General features: G+C 47.4%; 1 protein-coding gene across 4 annotated transcripts in view; it reads right to left on the bottom strand.

The window, feature by feature from the left end:
• KCNQ2 (potassium voltage-gated channel subfamily Q member 2) overlaps positions 1-18,073 on the bottom strand; it is a 114,664-nt gene that overhangs the window by 24,725 nt on the left and 71,866 nt on the right. For all 4 annotated transcript variants that reach the window (XM_029612805.1, XM_029612806.1, XM_029612809.1 and 1 more), the window contains one exon: positions 7,715-7,744. In XM_029612805.1, the coding sequence (XP_029468665.1) occupies positions 7,715-7,744 (30 nt within the window). The remainder of the gene's footprint in view (positions 1-7,714; positions 7,745-18,073) is intronic.

Here is an 18,073-nt window from a genome sequence, read left to right as displayed (position 1 = left end):
CCACTGGCTGGCAATGATCTGGCCTGGATGACCACGCCTCACTCTTGCTGTCATGCACCATCCCTTTCATAATTACTCAGGCTGAAGATCTGGCCAAGAGACACAGCCACCGAGGGCACAAATTACATTTGACCACAAAGATATTCCTTACTGCTTACTGATATGGTATGCAGCAACCACACCTGAACTCATATCTCAACACATAGGGCAGCGAATGCCTGTCTAGAACACACAGGTAAACACAGACAAAGTTCTCAGCTACTGATATTCACATACAGATAGCAAACAGTGGGTGTACAGTGCACTAGAACAGAATTGCATACACAGGGGAATATATGACGGTTGGCAGGATTATATTCACGCAGCAGGAAAAGGTGTATTAGGAGAGATATGCCCACATATATAGAGGGATACATGTGAGTATTAGCAGGTTTATGCCCATAGTAAAGGGATATCTGGAAGTATTAGAGTTATACATGCAACAGAGAGATGTGGGAGTATTAACAGGATTATGCACACAGCAGGGGAATGTGTGTGAGTATTAACAGGGAGGGTGATTATCAGCATAGGAAAAGGAGAGTATCATCAGAGTAATGCACACTGCATGGGGATGTGCGTATCAGCAGAATTACACGCATAGCAAAGGTCATCTATGAGTATAAGCAGGATTATCCACACAGCAGGAATATATACATGTGACTATTAGCAGGGAGGGTGAGTATTGGCAGCATTATGCACACAGCAGAGATATATGTGTGAGAAATGGTGAAATGTAGTTAAATTCCTTTCCTTGAGTCCTAGCAGACCAGTCTATACTTCTGAGATTCTCCTTTCACCAGCAGGTAGACGCAGAAAACTTCTTTCCTTTTGTTGCTACATATTTTGGGAAAGCCTTATCTCTGTCAGTAGCCTATTGCCCTAGCCAGAAATAATCTACTTATACATATTTTAGGAGACAAAGAGGTAGCAGAATACTAAGCCACCAATCAATATATTTATTGAATTTATAGACGCATTGTCTCTCCCACCCTTTTTCAGAGACATTCGAGAATGCGTACCCTTGTGTGCACATTCCCCTGCCTACTTGTTTGCTTCCTGCATCTCCCCACTATTTTACTTTGTGATTTTCTCTTTTCTGGGAGAGTTGTAGATTGGTCAACTAGGACTCAAGGAAAGGAAATTAACAGGTAAGACTAAATTTCACCTTCCTTTTCCTCCTGCAGACCAGTCTGTACTCCTGTGATGTGCCAGAACAGTGTTACATTGGGAGGGGTATGGCATCTATTGCTGTCTGCACTTTCCTGCCAAAACCTGTTTCCTCCCTTGCCTGTAGATCTAGCTTATAATATTTTATCAATGAGTGTAAAGATGCCCAAGTCACCGATTTGCAGATCTCCAGTGGAGATGCTGCTTTATATTCTGCCTAAGTAGACCATTAGGCCCTAGTCAACTGGGTCTTCAGGCCTACTGACACCTGCTTACTTAGTCCATCACTTCCTTGACCCATCTTGCAATGTGAGCTTTGGATGCAGCCTGCCCTTTCCTTGGTCTCCTAAACAAAACAAATAGCCTATCTGATACTTTGAAGTTATTCATGACTTCTAAGTATGTCATGAGAATTTTCCTAACATCTAAAAGATGCAGCTTTCCACATTCTCCTCTTCCTTCCTCTTTTGTGAATGTGGGAAGAGTTATTTCTTGATTCACATGAAATTCTGAGACCACTTTTGGAAGAAAAGAGGGGACTGGCCGTCTCGTGACCCTATCCTTGTGGAACATCAGATATGAATCCCTACACAAAAGCACTTGCAGCTCCAAGTCCCTTCTTGCAGAACATATCGCTACCAAGAAGACTGATTTTAATGTCACGTCCTTCACCGAGGCCTCTCGCAAAGGCTCAAGGGTGGGTGGGGAGTCCTCCAGGGCCTTCAGGATTAAATTCAGGTCTCAAGCCGGCACTATCCAACAAATTGGAGGGCAGACATATTTTACCACCCTCAGAAAGTGTGACACGCCCGGGTGGGACCCCACCGAGGATTCTTCCACCTGGCCTCTAAAACAAGCTAGAGCTGCCACCTGAACCTTCAAGGAATTCAGCACTAGCCCTTTCTCCAGGAATTCCAAGATCGCTCTTATCCCTGCATTAGCGGGAACTATGTTTCTTCTCTCGCACCATGGTTCAAATACCCTTCATACTCTTCCGTATGCTAGGGAGGTTGAGCATGTCTTTACTTTAAGTAATGTACTAATGACTACTGCTGAGTACCCCCTGACTTTCATTTTTCTCAACAGCCAGACTCTATGCTTTATTCAATTGTTTCGTATTATGGTTACACTAAAATGATGTCTTTTATTGCAGTGTTAAACACCTGCACATGTTTGAACAATGTTACATTCTAATAATATGTTCAATAAACTTTAAATTAAAAAAAAATATATAGACAGTAGGGACCCGGATCTTTCATGGTCATTGGACCCTGTCGCAGGAGGCCCTTGATATCTTCTAGCACGATTGGGTCCTCCTTCCACCACAGCCTCACCAGATCTCTGTACTATGGTCACCTGGGCCAATCTGGGGCCACTAAGATGACCCAGCCCCTGTGGTAAGAGATCCTTCTGAGGATCCTTCCTATCATTGGCCATGGTGGAAAGACGTAGCTCATTGGCCACTTTTGTATCAGTGCATCTTCTCCCCTTTCATGTCCATTCTTTGTTTCAGCTGAAATGCCCTTTCTGCCTTGGCATTTCTTTGGGTTGCCATTAAATCCCAGCCTGGGGCTCCCCATGCCTGTTCTGTTTTTACAAATGCCTCCTCCACGAGTTCCCACTCTCCGGGATCTAGTTTGAATCTGGTGAGGTAATCTGCCTATCGGTTGGGCCTTTCCTGCTCCATGTGCTGCTGACATGGCTCCCAGGTGAGCTTCCACCCACCTCATTAAGGTTTTTGCCACCTTTTGCAGCTGAGCACTTCCTGTGCCTCCCTGCTCGTTTATGTATGCCATCGCTATGGTGCTGACTGAGAACACTCTTACTGCTTGTCCCTGCAAGCTGGGGTAAAATCCCCTGAGAGCCATCCTGACTGCTCTGAGCTCCAATCGCTTTATTGTCCAGGATGCCTCTGTCTGTCCATCTGCCTTCTGCCCTTTGGCTGCCAAAATGTGCCCCCTCCCTCCCACCCTGTCTGGTTGGCATCTGTTGTTACTGCCCTTCAGACTAAGAAAAGAAGAACATAACAAGTTGCCATACTGGGTCAGAGCGAGGGTCCATCAAGCCCAGCATCCTGTTTTCAACAGTGGCCAATCCAGGTTACACGTACCTGGCAAGGTACTGCTGCTGCAATGTCAACCCTACTGTCATATTGGCACCTGGCATCCACCAATATAGGCTTTCCCTTGCTCCATCCATTAACCTTAGCCTCCTGTAGCAGTCCTGCCCCTTGCTAGTAGGGTTGCCTGAAGAGGGTGCATGTGCGCTTTTGCCCACGGGATTAAGTCTGTAGCTGCTCCATTGGTCGTAGCAATTTCAGCTATGACCTGATCCTGGGCTTTCTCACTCATAACCGGCCCTTCACCTGGCTCTCTTGGGTCATGAAGACCTTCCCTATCTGTGTATTGAATTGGGCTCCCAAATACACTAGAGACTGGGTGGGTTCCAACTGGTTCTTGTTCTCGTTTATGACCCAATCCAGTCTCTCCAGCAGTTGTCTGACTATTGCCATCAAAAAGCTGCTTTCCTGGTGAGACCTGGCCTTCATCATCCAGTTGTCCAGGTACAGGTGAACCAATTCACCCTGATTTCTCAAAAAAGCTGCCACCATTGCCCTTACCCTGGTAAATGTGCGTGGTGCCATTCCCAGGCCGAATGGCAGGGTTTTGAACTGAAAATGACCGCCTAAGACTGCAAACCTTAGATGTCTCTGATGAGACTCTCTTTTTGGGATGTGCAAATATGCTTCTAATAGATCCAAAGAGGTACGGAATTCTCCTTTCTTCATGATCACATAACTGATCTTAAGGCTTCCATCTTGAACCTGGGGATCCTTAGGTGTCTGTTTCCATTCTTCAGATCTAGTACCAGATGAAAGGTACCTTCCTGCTTTGGGATTAACACCTTTGATCTTCTGGCATTGGCGTAACCTTTGTAAAGATGCTTGAATGGCCTCTTTTTTCACTTGCGACCCCTCTGGGGAAATCATGAATGTTTCTGGAACTAGGGTGGCCAATTCCAGGGCATAGCCCTTTAGATGATTTGTAGGACCCACTTGTCCTTGGTAACTTGGAGCTCACTCTTTGAAGAACCTTGCCCACCTATCAGTGGCGTAGCCAGAATTGATTTTTTGGGTGGGCACAAGGTTAACATGGGTGGGCTGTAGGCATGCAGGTCTACTAATTGTTTTTTTACTGATAAATAATGCCAAATTATGCAGCATAGCATTCACATCTACGCCTAAGTATGAGGTTTATTTAATGATACAAACATAATTCACGGTGATTTGTGGTACTTTAGCCTTCTTATTATTACGATTTTATACACGGCTCCTACCTGTCCATAAATTTTGAGAGAGCGGTTGTGTTGCTTATATTTAAATTGCTAACATCTCAAAATATAGATATATATTTTTACCTTTGTTGTCTGATCTTTGTATTTTTCTAATCAGTTGGTCCTGGTCTCTTTTTCCCATTTTTTCCCTTATAGCTCATTTCCTAATTCCTTTTCAGTGTCTTTCTTCTATTACTGTCTTCTTCCCTTACACACACACACACACACACACACACATACACGCTTTCTCTCACAGACTCCCTCTCACACACTCAAGCTGTCACTCTCATATGCTCTCCCACCCCCCCACAAGCTCACATTCAAGTTCTCACTTTCTCACCCCTCCCCAGGCTTATATTCTTATGCACACACAGACGCACATCCAGGCACCCATTCTCACCCACACACATAAACCCAGACTCCCATTCTCACCCACAAACCCATGCTCCCAGTCTCACCCACACATATTCAAGCTCCCATTCTCATCCATACATATACACATTTAAGGTCCTATTCTCACCCACACATACACACATTCAAGCACCCATTCTTATCCACATATTCAAGCTTCCATTCTCACCCACCCACACAAACCCAGGCTCTCATTCTCACCCATATATACACACATTCAAGCTCCCATTCTCACCCACCCACAAACCCAGGCTCCCATTCTCAACCACACATACACACATTCGAGCTCCCATTCACCCACATATTCAAGCTTCCATTCTCACCCACATACACACCCAGGCTCCAGTTTTCACCCACACACACTCCCATTCTCATCCACACATACACATTCAAGCACGTGCACAGCTTCCGCTTTCTCCCCCAGAGCAGGAAGATCAGCTGCCTCTCCTGCTGCCACCGGCCTCCTGCTATCTTCTTCGGGCGTCGGTCGGTACTGCCCGCCGAACTTCCTGTCGGGGGGGGGGGAGCGGAAGCGCAGCGCACAACGTCCGCTTCCTCCCTCCCCCCCCCCAGCAGGAAGATCGGCGGGCCATAGGGCCCGACGCCCGAAGAAGATAGCAGGAGGCCGGTGGCAGCAGGAGAGGCAGCTGATCTTCCTGCTTTGGGGGAGAAAGCGGAAGCTGTGCGCAGCGCTTCCGCTCCCCCAAACAGGAAGTTCGGCGGGCCGTTTGACCCGAAGATAGCAGGAGAACGGGTGGCAGCAGGAGAGGCAGCTGATCTTCCTGCATTGGGGGGAGGAAGCGGAAGCTGCGCGCGCGCGCGCTTCCGCTCCCCCCTCAAGAGGAAGATCGGTTGGCCATGCGGCCGCAGCAGCGCTTCCCCACGTGTGCCGTGATGGCGCGCGAGGCGTGGGTTCTCTTGTTCGCTGTCGCGGGGATGGGATCCCGCGACAGCCTTGCAGTTCCGGTGCCAGTTGGGTGGGCCTGGGTCTAAGTTGGGTGGGCACCTGCCCACCCAGGCCCACCCGTGGCTACGCCACTGCCACCTATGAGTGGGATCAGAGAGTGGGCTCCCACACCATCTCTTGCCATCTCTCGGACCTCCTTCTCTTCTGGGGGTTCTGTCCCTAAACCCGTTTTAATTGCCCTGAAAGGGACGCCTCCCTTGTGCTTTGCATCCCCGGAGCCAAGGTCTTGGGGCTCTGCATTGCCTGAGTTTGCCCGATTGCCACCTAGAACCTCTATATGTGCTTCTTTTCAGGTCTTCTGGTGTTCTTTGCACCTTTGACTTGGAGAAATTTTTCTCTAACTCCTCGCCAAATAACAACTGCCCTTTAAAGGGAACTTTAGTTATGCAAGCCTTCGATGGAGCATCCACCAATATTTTCCAGTCATGACCTCCGTTGCTACTTGCTTTGTCAAGGATCTCATCAAGTCATATAATGTGTCTGCCAAGAAGGCTGCCCCTGCCTCTATCCGAAGTGACTCAGAAGAGCAGTCTCCTCCTAAGCCAGCTCTGAATCCAGCTACATAACCGCTGCAGACTGCACACTGCTGATTTGGATCTTTCTTCATTTACCTTTTCCTTGACATCCTGATGCAGCGGTAAAGACTTGGCTGGCATCTTCAGACCTTTTAGAGTGGGGGTCTCCCTTTCTTTTCACCAGCTTCTCCTGCTCCCCCAGCTCTTGCTGAATAAGGGGGCCCCGTTCTTCTCTTCTGACCAGCCTCACTGCCGTGTCTTTATCCTCCCCTACCTCTCCTTCTCAGGCTTCACCTGACTCCAGGTGGCACTGTCCTCTGCTAGGGAGAAGCCTAGGGGGCTCTGGCTATCCCTGGGGCATTCCGCTTCCTCCATTCGGGGCTTTTTGTAAACTTGTCCCTCCAACAGACCTATCCAAAGGGTGGCTCCGCTTGTCTTTATTTATTTTATTTATTTTTAATTTTTATATACCGAGGTTCTTGTATGAAATACAAATCACTCTGGTCTTCACTGCCTCTCAGTTCAGAACACGCTTTGTGGATCATTAAATAATCTCGGATGAGAATTCATTCTCACTTTCCTCCTCTTCTATGATGCTGAATGCTTGTCCTTTGCTACTCGGCCCTGCTTCCACAGGGTCCTCTGAAACATACTCCACCCCTTCCCTGCCACCTTCAGCCCTTCCCGGCTGTCTCTCTGGCCGGAGTAAGCTCCTCCCCATGGAGTGCCCTCTGTCCCTCCCTGGATGGCCTCCCTCAGTGGGTCCAACGAGTCACGCTTGTGGCAGAAAGAGCCCACTGTGGTGCTCTATTTGTGCTGGCGGCATTGGCAGCATTTTCTCCCCCCCCCCCCCCCCCCGGTGAGCCATTGCACCAATGCCCTCACTTCCAGGCCTCCTCAGTGTCCCCTTACAACAAACGGCTCAAACTGAGCTGTCCCGCACTCTGCGGGGGAAAGGGAGAGCTTGCACCAGCCTGAAAATATCTGGATTTCACCGAGGGCTCACGCATCTGTAACCCCTGCTATCCCAGCACACCTTCACCCGCCGGAGGCAGATTCCTACTGATGGGACTTCTGGCCATCCCAGAATATGCAGCAAACAAATGAAAGAAGCTCTCTGCCTCCATCTGCTGGTGAAAGAGGGGAATCTCAGGAGTACAGACTGCTCTGCAGGACAAAAAGGAAAGCAGGATTATGCACACAGCAGGGGGACATGCATGAGCATTAGCAGGGTTATTCTTACAGCAGGGGCATGAGTGTGAGCATTAGCAGAGTTACCCACCTGGGTGATGGTTCAGGCTGCTGTTCTTTCCTTAAAACAAGAAGCAAGAATATATTAGCAGCTGTGTAATGAGTTAAAGGCTGCTGCATTTATTGGTGAGAGATACTGACCACATAAGCAAGATATTGAAAGGTTCAGGAGGTGATGGTGAGAGAAATGTTTGGGATGGTAGGGGGAAGGTCAGGGTAATGAGCCAGGTACTAATTACAACACTGGGAATGTAGGGTAAATGCACCATGCTTCAGCCCTTTTCCCTATACAGTACCTCTGTCACACAGTGTAAAACATGTCTTAGTTAGATTAAGGGGCTTAATTCCGCAGGCCTCAGATGGCTGCATGTTGATATGCAAGGCTCAGTCATACACAAGTCCTCTGGGAGTACAGCTTGACTGGCACCAGTGCCTGGACTGTGAGAAAACACTGCGTACATGTGAGCAAAGCAGCGAACAATAGCAGAATCTGTGCAAACATTTCTTTCATGGCCAATGCATCCCAAAGTTGGTGTCTGGAGCATGGAAGCAGAGCAGCTGCACCAGCAAAGGATGCACATCATTCAGACCGCTCTAGGCAGCTGTCGTGCATCGTAGGGCTTCCTTGGCTATGAAGCGTGCTCCTCTGGACCCCTTCCCACCTCTTTCTGATGTTCATGCTCAGGTTTACTGAGATATTCGTTTTCCTCTCTGGGTTTCACAGCTTCCATTCAAATGGATTCAGGACTTTGTGTCTTCTGTTTGCTGAACACAAACAGCAAGTCTGCAAGTCCCAGAATGTTTTTGGATGGGAATTGTCAAACCTGGAAATAAATCATTAAGCACTTATAAAACACCCAGCTAAAGTCCAGAAAATGCATTCCAAGTGCATATGGAGCAGCGGAGTAGGGGAGAAATGAAAAGGACACTCTATTGACAGGTTCATGTGCAATGCACAGAACATTGCACTAGCTCTTGGTGCTATACGGTTGACAGGTTCACGTGCAACGCACAGAACATTGCACTAGCTCTTGGTGCTATACAGTTGACAGGTTCACGTGCAACGCACAGAACATTGCACTAGCTCTTGGTGCTATACGGTTGACAGGTTCACATGCAATGCACAGAACATTGCACTAGCTCTTGGTGCTATACGGTTGACAGGTTCATGTGCAACGCACAGAACATTGCACTAGCTCTTGGTGCTATACGGTTGACAGGTTCATGTGCAATGCACAGAATATTGCACTAGCTCTTGGAGCTATACAGTTCAGCCCATTTCCTTGTAAATGTTTGCTTAAAATATATAATATTAGATATGCATTTTTGGAAACTTTTTAACTAAGATGTTTCTTAGATGCTAAAAACATGAGGCCAGGGTGAAAGTGGGTGCTTTCTGGTTTAACCTGGCTGGGTTGTGATTAGGCTATAATTTTATGAGGAAATTGTTTGTACAGTATTCATTTTGATAATGGCTAGCTACCATACCTTTCTGAATTCCCCTTTTCTATTGTACTGAGGGCCAAATTTATAATAGTTTTTTTTCCCAGCTTTGGTATTGTTTTTCTAGCTTTGCTTATTCAAGTTTATGCTTTATGTTTTTTCTGGAAAATACTAACTAGAATGTAAAACAGAATGCTTCACTAGCCAACAGAATTAGATTAGTGTTGTCATGCTGGCCTGCATAGCGATGCACGATTTCCTCTGAAATTACATTTGAGGCTGCTGTAGCTCCCCTTGTGACATGTGAGTAATGAGTGCAACACTCAGACATAGTTTATTTATTTAGATTCACTTTCCAACGTATTATGACCTAATTTATATCATGATCCTTTTAAATGCCTATGGGGTTTTCTAAATAGCTGGGAGATATATCTAAATCTGTATACTTATACTAGCAAGTGCACCCGTTCTACGCGTGGGTGGCGAGCATTTTTATTGGCACATATGCTCTTGTACGGAAGCGTTAGCTGAAAAGGAAAAACGAAATTGTTTTCACCCAGGGCAAGGGACGTGGAGGCACATTTGCTAAAGCCACGGCTGGCTAAGTTTATTTATTTGGTGAAAACTTCTTTGTACATGACATTTTTGGTATAAACTCTATGATCTTTCTTTAAGTTGCCTTGTTGATCAGTTCCTAAGACCTTTACCTTGAATTGCTGAAAGGACTTTGTTCTTGAAAATGCAACATAAAGTTGTCCATGACGAAATATTGGAGATGGCAAATAAATACCAACTGAATCCAGTGTTTGTCCTTGGCTTTTGTTGATGGTCATAGCAAAAGCAAGTCTCAAGGGAAACTGTTTACTTCGGTATATAAAAGCATTTAAATAAATACATAAATAAATAAATAAACAAACAAACAAACAAACAAATAATGTAAAGGGAAGGTCAGGGTCACTGGGTGCAAGAATAACTCTGGGAATAAATATCCTGGCACCTTTAAAAGATCTGGTGATAATTTCACAGTCAATGACTTTTGACATCATTTGCTTGACGACCATTCTTGTGCCATTGCAAAGACCTCTTGTTGAGTCAAGGTTTCGTAGTAACATTACTACTGCACCAACTTTTAAGTTAAATCTATGAGGAGGCATACCAGCAGGTGTTAAACTGTTCAAAAACTTCATTGGATAGTTTGCTGCCTCCTCGGCGTTTGCACTGTCTTGCTGAATAGAATCAATGTTGGTATAGCATTTCAATTCAGATTGAATTTGTCTAAGGACATTTTCATTAAGTGCAAGTGACTCCTGGTTTTTTGGAGTCAGGATTGCACAGTTAGCAATGCTGTCATCTCCTGATCGGATGAGCTCAGGAAAGACAGCATCAACAATACATCCATTTGCTAGGCAGATTGGAGGAATTTCGAAGATGCCTTCCTGTAATTCAGGGTCTTGCAGGTTTCCATTTCCAAGTTGTAAAAGCCAATGGGAAAAGGCTGGGTTGTCATTGGCATGCATGTTTTCGCATAACTGTAGGACCTGAATATTTTTCCAACAGTTACTATTCTTCATGCATGAAGAAAGTATTTCGGTTCTGCTGCCATGTGGAACAACGGTGTTGCGATCCCCCCTGCTGCTGCGCTGCAGGAGGTCTCTTACCTTCCTCCAGAGGCCGCTCTGAAGCCAGGGCCTCGCCTACGTTCCATCCGGGACTTGCTCCAGGGCCTGAGAGGCCTAGCTGTGCCTGTGGCTTGCATGCCTCTGCGTTTGGACTTCCTGGTTTCCAGCCACGCCCGTTTCCCTAGGGGCTGGCCCGCAGCTCTCTACCCCAGTTATAGGACCAGCGGTGGGCGGTCCTGGCAAGCTCCTCCCAGGGAGTTGCCTTCTACCTCCAGTATTTAAGGACTTTCTGTTCACTTGCAAAGGGCCTTCGGATCAGGTCCTACAGTCGTCTGTATCCTTGCTGATCCAGGTCTTCCGTGATCACATATGCTTAGATGGATCCCTGTCCAGTGTCTCTGCCTTGATGTCTGTTTCTGACCTTGCCTAGATGTTTGTTCCTGTTTCTTGTCAGCCGTAAGGACTTCGGATGTCAGTATCCCAGCATCAGAGTTCCTGTTCGCCTGGGTCTTCCCCGCACCCTCCTTCTCAGCGTGGTCCGCGACCAGCCTTCCTGGGCTGTGTAGGGTGCGTCTGGGACAGGGTGGTCCGCGACTCAGTCCCACGGGTGGGCTGAGTAGGGCGCCCTGATGGACAGTGCAATGTTTCCGTCCAGCCTTGTCTACAGTGTCTGCTTCAGCCCTTGCCCGGATGTCTTCCTGTCTCTGCCTTGACCTACGTCCTCATCTGGTTCCTGAGCCTTCTGTCCTGTTGGGCCCTGGAGTGGCCAACAGGAGGGATTCGTCCCACGGGCTCTTGAGCTTCTGCCAGCCGAGGGGGCTTCGGATGTGAGTATCCCAGCATCGGAGTTCCTGCTCGCCTGGATCCTTCCTGTGTCTCGCTTCAGCCCTTGTCCTGATGTCTCCGTCTTGCTTCAGCCTGCTTCTGCCCCATCTGATGTCTTCTGTTTAAGGACTCTGTCTGCCCTCACCTCTGTCCGGCCTGCTGCCCATTGCCGTTCCCTGCGGCAGGTCCGAAAGGGCCGGGAACAGTCGGAGGACCGTTCATTAGTCAACTTCCCCGTGTTGGCTACCATGGGCATGCAGGTCCGGCTGAGGGTCGGACTCCCTGCTTCTGTTTCTGCCTGCCTGGCTCACCATGCCTGCTCAGCTCACCTCCCACGGTGGGGCTTGGGGCTCCTCCTTGAGTCCTGCCGTGGCCCAAGGGCTCACCACCACCCGCTTACGACGACCGCGCCCGCGCGCGCTCGTAACAAACGGGGAGAATTTGTCTGAAGTCTCCACCGAAAAGAAAGACTGCACCTCCAAATGGGTTTGTAGAAGGAACCTTTGGATCTTCAGCTAAGAGCTCTTTATAGAGTGTGTCAATTGCATTTACTGCATGTGCTGGGGCCATTGAAGCTTCATCCCAGATTATCAGTTTGGCGTTCTTTTGGTCATTTGTCGTAATACTCTCATGTCGAACATTACAGGTTGATGTTTCGTTTATTGGACTAGGCAGCTTGAAACGACTGTGGGACGTTCTGCCTCCCTCAAGCAACGTCGCTGCTATGCCTGTAAATGCACATGGCAAGACTAATTCATTTTTGCTATGCACATAGTGCATGATTGTGTTATAAAGGAAAGTTTTACCGCTTCTGCCAGGGCCATCAATAAAGAATAGATGTTTGAGCGAATTAGGGTTTTCAATTGCTTCCATGATGTTGTTGAAAGCCCTTCTTTGTCCTGTGTTCAGCATTTGAAACTTGTCTTGGAACACGGTTTTTTCAGCAATTGGATTGTAATATTTTCCAGAATGGATTGGGTCATCATACCTGCCGACTGGAAGTTCTAGGCGAAAATCTGCCAATGACTTTCCATGTATTTGAAGGACAGATTCTATTTCTTTTAGTGTGAAATAGAGAGCTTTTTGTCCATGAGGAAAGCATCTGTTATAACATGATAAATGCTGATTTAAGGCAATTGGGGTAGCTTCCTTTAGTAAGAGATAGGTTGACAATCTTGGTGATTATTTTTGTTATACTAGGTTCAATTGTCTTGAGGCTTGTTATGTGGATGCTATCCAGAGGGTGGTTGGCGGGATTCATTTTCTTGATGATTGATTGGATCTGGATGGTGGAGGAGGTGTCGAAACTTGTCCATTTTGATTTTACATTTGTGTTCAAACATATGGATTGGATGTTGTTGACGAAGTTGGATTGTATTAAATTTAATATTTTATTGTTAAAGAATTCAGCAAAATCATCCCTTTTGTGTGAAGTGCAAGTAGTTTTCTGAGTTCTCTTTATGAGGTATTGTACTATTGAGAAAAGCATTCTGGGGTTGTGATGAAATTTGTTGATCTTTTTTGAGAAGTATTCTTTTTTTGCATTGTTGATGGTATATTTATTTTGTGCTAGGTATATTCGGTATTTGCTTAGTGTGGCTGAAGTTTGTAATGCAATGGTCCCTTTATGGCAGCAATTTGAATTAATTCCTGTTTGAAATGCTTGGCATTGTTAAATGAACATGTAGCGTCCATTGGGCCAAGATAACTTTCTTCAATTTCGTGTTCATTGAAATTTTTGAGAAACAAAGCGGTGTTGCTGTTGCGACTGTCGCTGCCCGACATCTCCACTACGCCCACCTTACCTCTTTGGCGACTTCCTCTTTGCCTGTTGGAGGTTTGGCTGCCGCAGCGTCATCGTGCCATTCTCCTCCGGCGTCCCCGGACCGGCTAGACTCCGCACTCCATGTTTCCCAGCAGCCTAAGGGCACGTGCGCGGCTCAGCCCCGACTCAAGTACCAGCAGTGGTGCGAACCTCAGGGGCGTCCCCCTGAGGCGACATCATCTCCACTGGATATTTATGGTCTCTGATATCGCTAACTAATCGAGTTAGAAAAGGGTTTCCTTGCTACTCTGCCTCCTCGGACTTACCAGGGGTACCCGCTCCTCGGGGGCCTCGTTTCTCTTTGCTTTTCAGATCGCAGTCTGGAACCGGTACTCGCTCCTCGAGGGCCTACATTCCCGGACCTGCTACTGAATACCACTTCTGCCAGGAAGTCATCGCTGCCTACAACACCAGTGAGTTACCATCTCTCTCTCAGAGCATTCCCTGGAACCAGGTACTCGCTCCTCGAGGGCCTACTTCTTTCCAGCTCCTGGGCTGCTTCTAAGAGACTATTGTGTGAGTGTTACCATCAAGGACCTGCTCCTGATCTCTGCACACCCTGCCTACTCACTATATTCAGTTTCTCTACAGCTCAGTTATCCAGGATCGCTGTTCCAGTATCTGAGGGACTCAGCCCAGCCGGGCTCTTCCAGCTCACTACTGCCACCTCTGGTGGTTCCATATACTGTCTAATAAAAGAACTAGTGTGTGTCTGTCTTCATACTCTGAGCCTGACCAGTGGTCCCTCTCGGGATCTTCCCCCGGGGGCGGGGTCATCTCCCACGGCCCAAGGATCCACCCACAACTACCTCATACACTAACAGATTGCTAACTCCATGGATCTGGCACAACTTAATGCCTTGCAGGCTATACCGGGCCTGGCGCAGCGCATTGTGGAGCAGCAAGACGCCTTGGAGAAACTTACTTCAGCATTTCATCAGCTACACAGACAGAAGGTTCAAGGCACAACTTCCAACCAAGAAGGTCAGTTACAGGAGGTAACTTTGAAAATTGCTTTTCCAGTGAAATTCAGAAGGCCCGGGGCTTCTTAAACCAGTGCTGCATGCACTTTGCCTTACAGCCATCTTTATTTCCTACGGCTCTTTCCAAGACCATCTACATCCTTTCTTACCTGGATGGTAGGGCCTTGTCTTCGGCATCTAACTTGCGGGAACACAAGGACCTCATTTTGCAGGACATAGAAGGATTTATGGACTTGTTTAAATCCGTTTTCAATGACCCTGCTCGAACTGCTGTAGCCGGTTCTGCTTTGGTGGAATTAAAGCAGGGCAGCAGATCATTGGCTGAGTATGCCATCAAGTTCAAAACTCTTGCGGCAGAACTTCGCTGGGACCCCAAATGTCTCAAGGCACTATTTTGCAGAGGCCTGGACACCCGTTTAAAGGATGAGCTGGCTGCTCGCGAAACACCTGGCTCACTGGACAATTTAGTAGCCTTGGCCACTCAGATTGATCATCGGCTCTGGGACAAGGTGAAGGAACTCCGGCCTAAGGTGTTACTGGGTTGAAACAGGCTAGTTCTATATCCGCACCTTGGATGGTTCCAGTAATTCTTGCTGCTGATAAAGTTGAGCCGATGCAACTTGGTCATGGACATTTAACTTCCAAAGAAAGAAGACTTCGGAAAAAGCGCGGCCTTTGCATGCACTGTTTCAGCCCGGCCATAATGTCTCTACATGCCCCATTTGTCCGGAAAACGGATGGGCCTAAGTCCTGCAGGAGGAATGTTCTTAGGCCATACCGCGCCCTCTCCTCTGCTTTCTCTTCCAGTCTCTTTGACTTACGGACCGGTCACAGTTCAGACTCTTGCCCTGGTGGATTCAGGGGCAGGAGGCAACTTCATTCTCAGACGTTTAGTAGATTACTTGAGGATTCCCCTCCTCATGTTGAAAGATCCACTACTGATATCCTCCATCCATGGAGAGCCCTTACCAGGCGACGTGACTTGCCAAACCGTACCAGTTACTCTCCACACTGGAGCTCTCCATACAGAATTGCTCTCTTTCTTTGTACTGGAAAAGGCCATGCACCCTATCATCCTGGGGTGCACCAACCCCAATTTGACTGGGCATCCTTGGATCTCTCCCGCTGGGGCCCTGAATGTCATGGGAAGTGTCTTCAGGAGATCTTGCCTATCATGTGCATGCCTACGACTCCAGTGATGCCAGGGCTGCCGCCCCAATACGCATCCTTCAGGGATGTATTCTCCAAGGAAGCGGCTGATATTCTTCCTCCACATAGGCCCTATGACTGTGCCATAAGACTGAAGCCCAACACCGAGCCACCAAAGGGTAGGGTGTACCCTCTCTCAGCTCTTGAGAATAAAGCTATGTCAGAATACATTGAAGAAAATCTCCAGAAGGGCTTTATCCGATCATCAAAGTCGCCGGCCAGTACAGGCTTTTTCTTTGTGGGGAAGAACGACGGTACCCTACGTCCATGTATCAATTACCGAGGTCTAAATGAAATCACGATCAAAGACCGTTACCCCTTGCCGTTAATCTTGGAACTGTTTGACCGGCTGCAAGGGGCCAAGATATTTTCAAAGCTTGATCTGAAGGGGGCCTACAACCTCATTCGCATTCGGAGCGGCGATGAATAGAAAACGGCCTTCAACACGCAAGACGGCCAATTTGAGTATCTAGTAATGCCGTTCGGGTTGTGCAACGCACCCGCCATTTTCCAAAATATGATGAACAACATCATGCGGGATCTGCTCTATAAGAACGTGGTGGTCTACTTGGATGATATATTAATCTTCTCCCAGGATTTGGACACCCACATTGCAGATGTCAAACAAGTACTTCACCATCTTCGTGAACACCAGCTGTATGCCAAACTCTCTAAGTGTGAATTTCACAAAGACTCAGTGCCTTTTCTAGGCTATATCGTGTCAAAAGAAGGCTTCCAAATGGACCCTTACAAATTTGAAAGTATCAAGAATTGGTCCCAACCTACCAGCCTGAAGGCGTTAAGGAGATTCCTGGGATTCACCAACTATTATTGAAGCTTTATAAAGAACTACTCTTCTTTAACCGTACCCTTAACTGCGATGACCCGCAAGGGTGCCAACGCTTCAAAATGGTCAGCAGAGGCCATTTCCGCATTCGAGAAATTGAAGACTGCCTTTTCCACAGAACCAAGCCTGCAACATCCAGACCCCAACAAGCCCTTTATCGTCAAAGTTGATGCTTCAGATGTGGGTGTAGGGGCTGTATTAAGCCAAACAGGAGACTCGAAAGTCTTACGACCCTGTTCGTTCTTCTCACGAAGATTTTCTCCTGCCGAGAAAAACTATGGGATCGGCGATAAAGAGCTCTTGGCAATAAAGCTTGCATTCGAGGAATGGCGGCTTGGCTCAAAGGTGCTCAACATCAAATAACCGTAATCACGGATCATAAAAATCTAGAGTACCTTCATCACGCACAACGCCTGAATTACAGACAGGCCAGATGGTCCTTATTTTTTAATAGGTTTGATTTTGTGCTCAAGTTTCGCCCTGGAGAGAGAAACACCAAAGCAGACGCTCTGTCATGCTCTTTTCACTCGGAGGATGTGCCTGATGAGCCACAGCACATAATTGACCCAAAGAAAATCCTCTTGGCATCCACCCAGTCTGTGCTCGCTGGTAAAACCATCGTTCCAAAAAGACTCAGGAAGAAAGTGCTCTTTTGGGCGCACGTATCCAAGCTGGCTGGCCATCCTGGCCAATGCCGTACCCTGCTCAAGATACAGGAGCTATATTGGTGGCTTACTATCAAAAAGGATACCTATTCCCACGTGGCATCCTGCACCAATTGTGCTAAGAACAAACCTACTACTGGACAATCGTGGGGTCAGATGCAACCACTGCCAATTTCAGATCGGCCCTGGTCGCACATCGCTACTGACTTTGTAGTGGATCTACCTACTTCCGGAGGAATGAATACCATCTGGGTGACTATGGATCAATTTAGCAAGATGGCACACTTTGTGGTGCTCCCTGGCATACCTTCAGCCTTGGAGCTCGCAAAGCTCTTCATAAAGCACATATTCTGCCTTCACGGACTACCTTCTCACATCATATCTGATCGTGGGTCCCAATTCACGGCACAATTCTGGAAAGCCTTGTGCAAGTTATTTGACATCACTCTAGACCAGTGGTTCTCAACCTTTCTAATGCCGTGACCCCGCAATACAGTTCCTCATGTTGCGGTGACCCCTCGCCCCGCCCTCGCCCCGTGAGGGTGGGGTGAGGGCGGGGCTTTGGTCATATGGGGGCGGGGTTATGGATGGGGTTGGATTTTAGTGCACACTTATCATTTAATTATGACATTTATAATGTGAATGTAACTCAACTCACCATAGGTTCTCACATGCATGGCACACTGACCCATGATCGTCACGGGGCTAGATGTAAAAGTACAGTTTGTATCCACAGGAACCCCCCTGACCCACAATAATGGATGTAAAGCAGAATTATGACATTCCCCATACAACTCACCCTACAAAAAAGATATTCTGGTTCTAGTGACATCTCAGTAACAGCAACTCAAACTCCTTCTACTTCTAGGCTCAATAGCCCTACTTATGAAAAGACAGCAGTTTACCACCAATGCATGTCCTCTGAGAAAACACAACAAATAAGACCGATACAAACGCTTACATGCTAGCAAAAT

The sequence above is a fragment of the Rhinatrema bivittatum genome, chromosome 8 (genome assembly GCF_901001135.1).
Source record: "Rhinatrema bivittatum chromosome 8, aRhiBiv1.1, whole genome shotgun sequence".
NCBI classification, from domain to species: domain Eukaryota; kingdom Metazoa; phylum Chordata; class Amphibia; order Gymnophiona; family Rhinatrematidae; genus Rhinatrema; species Rhinatrema bivittatum.
This window is presented reverse-complemented; position numbering and strand designations above follow the sequence as displayed.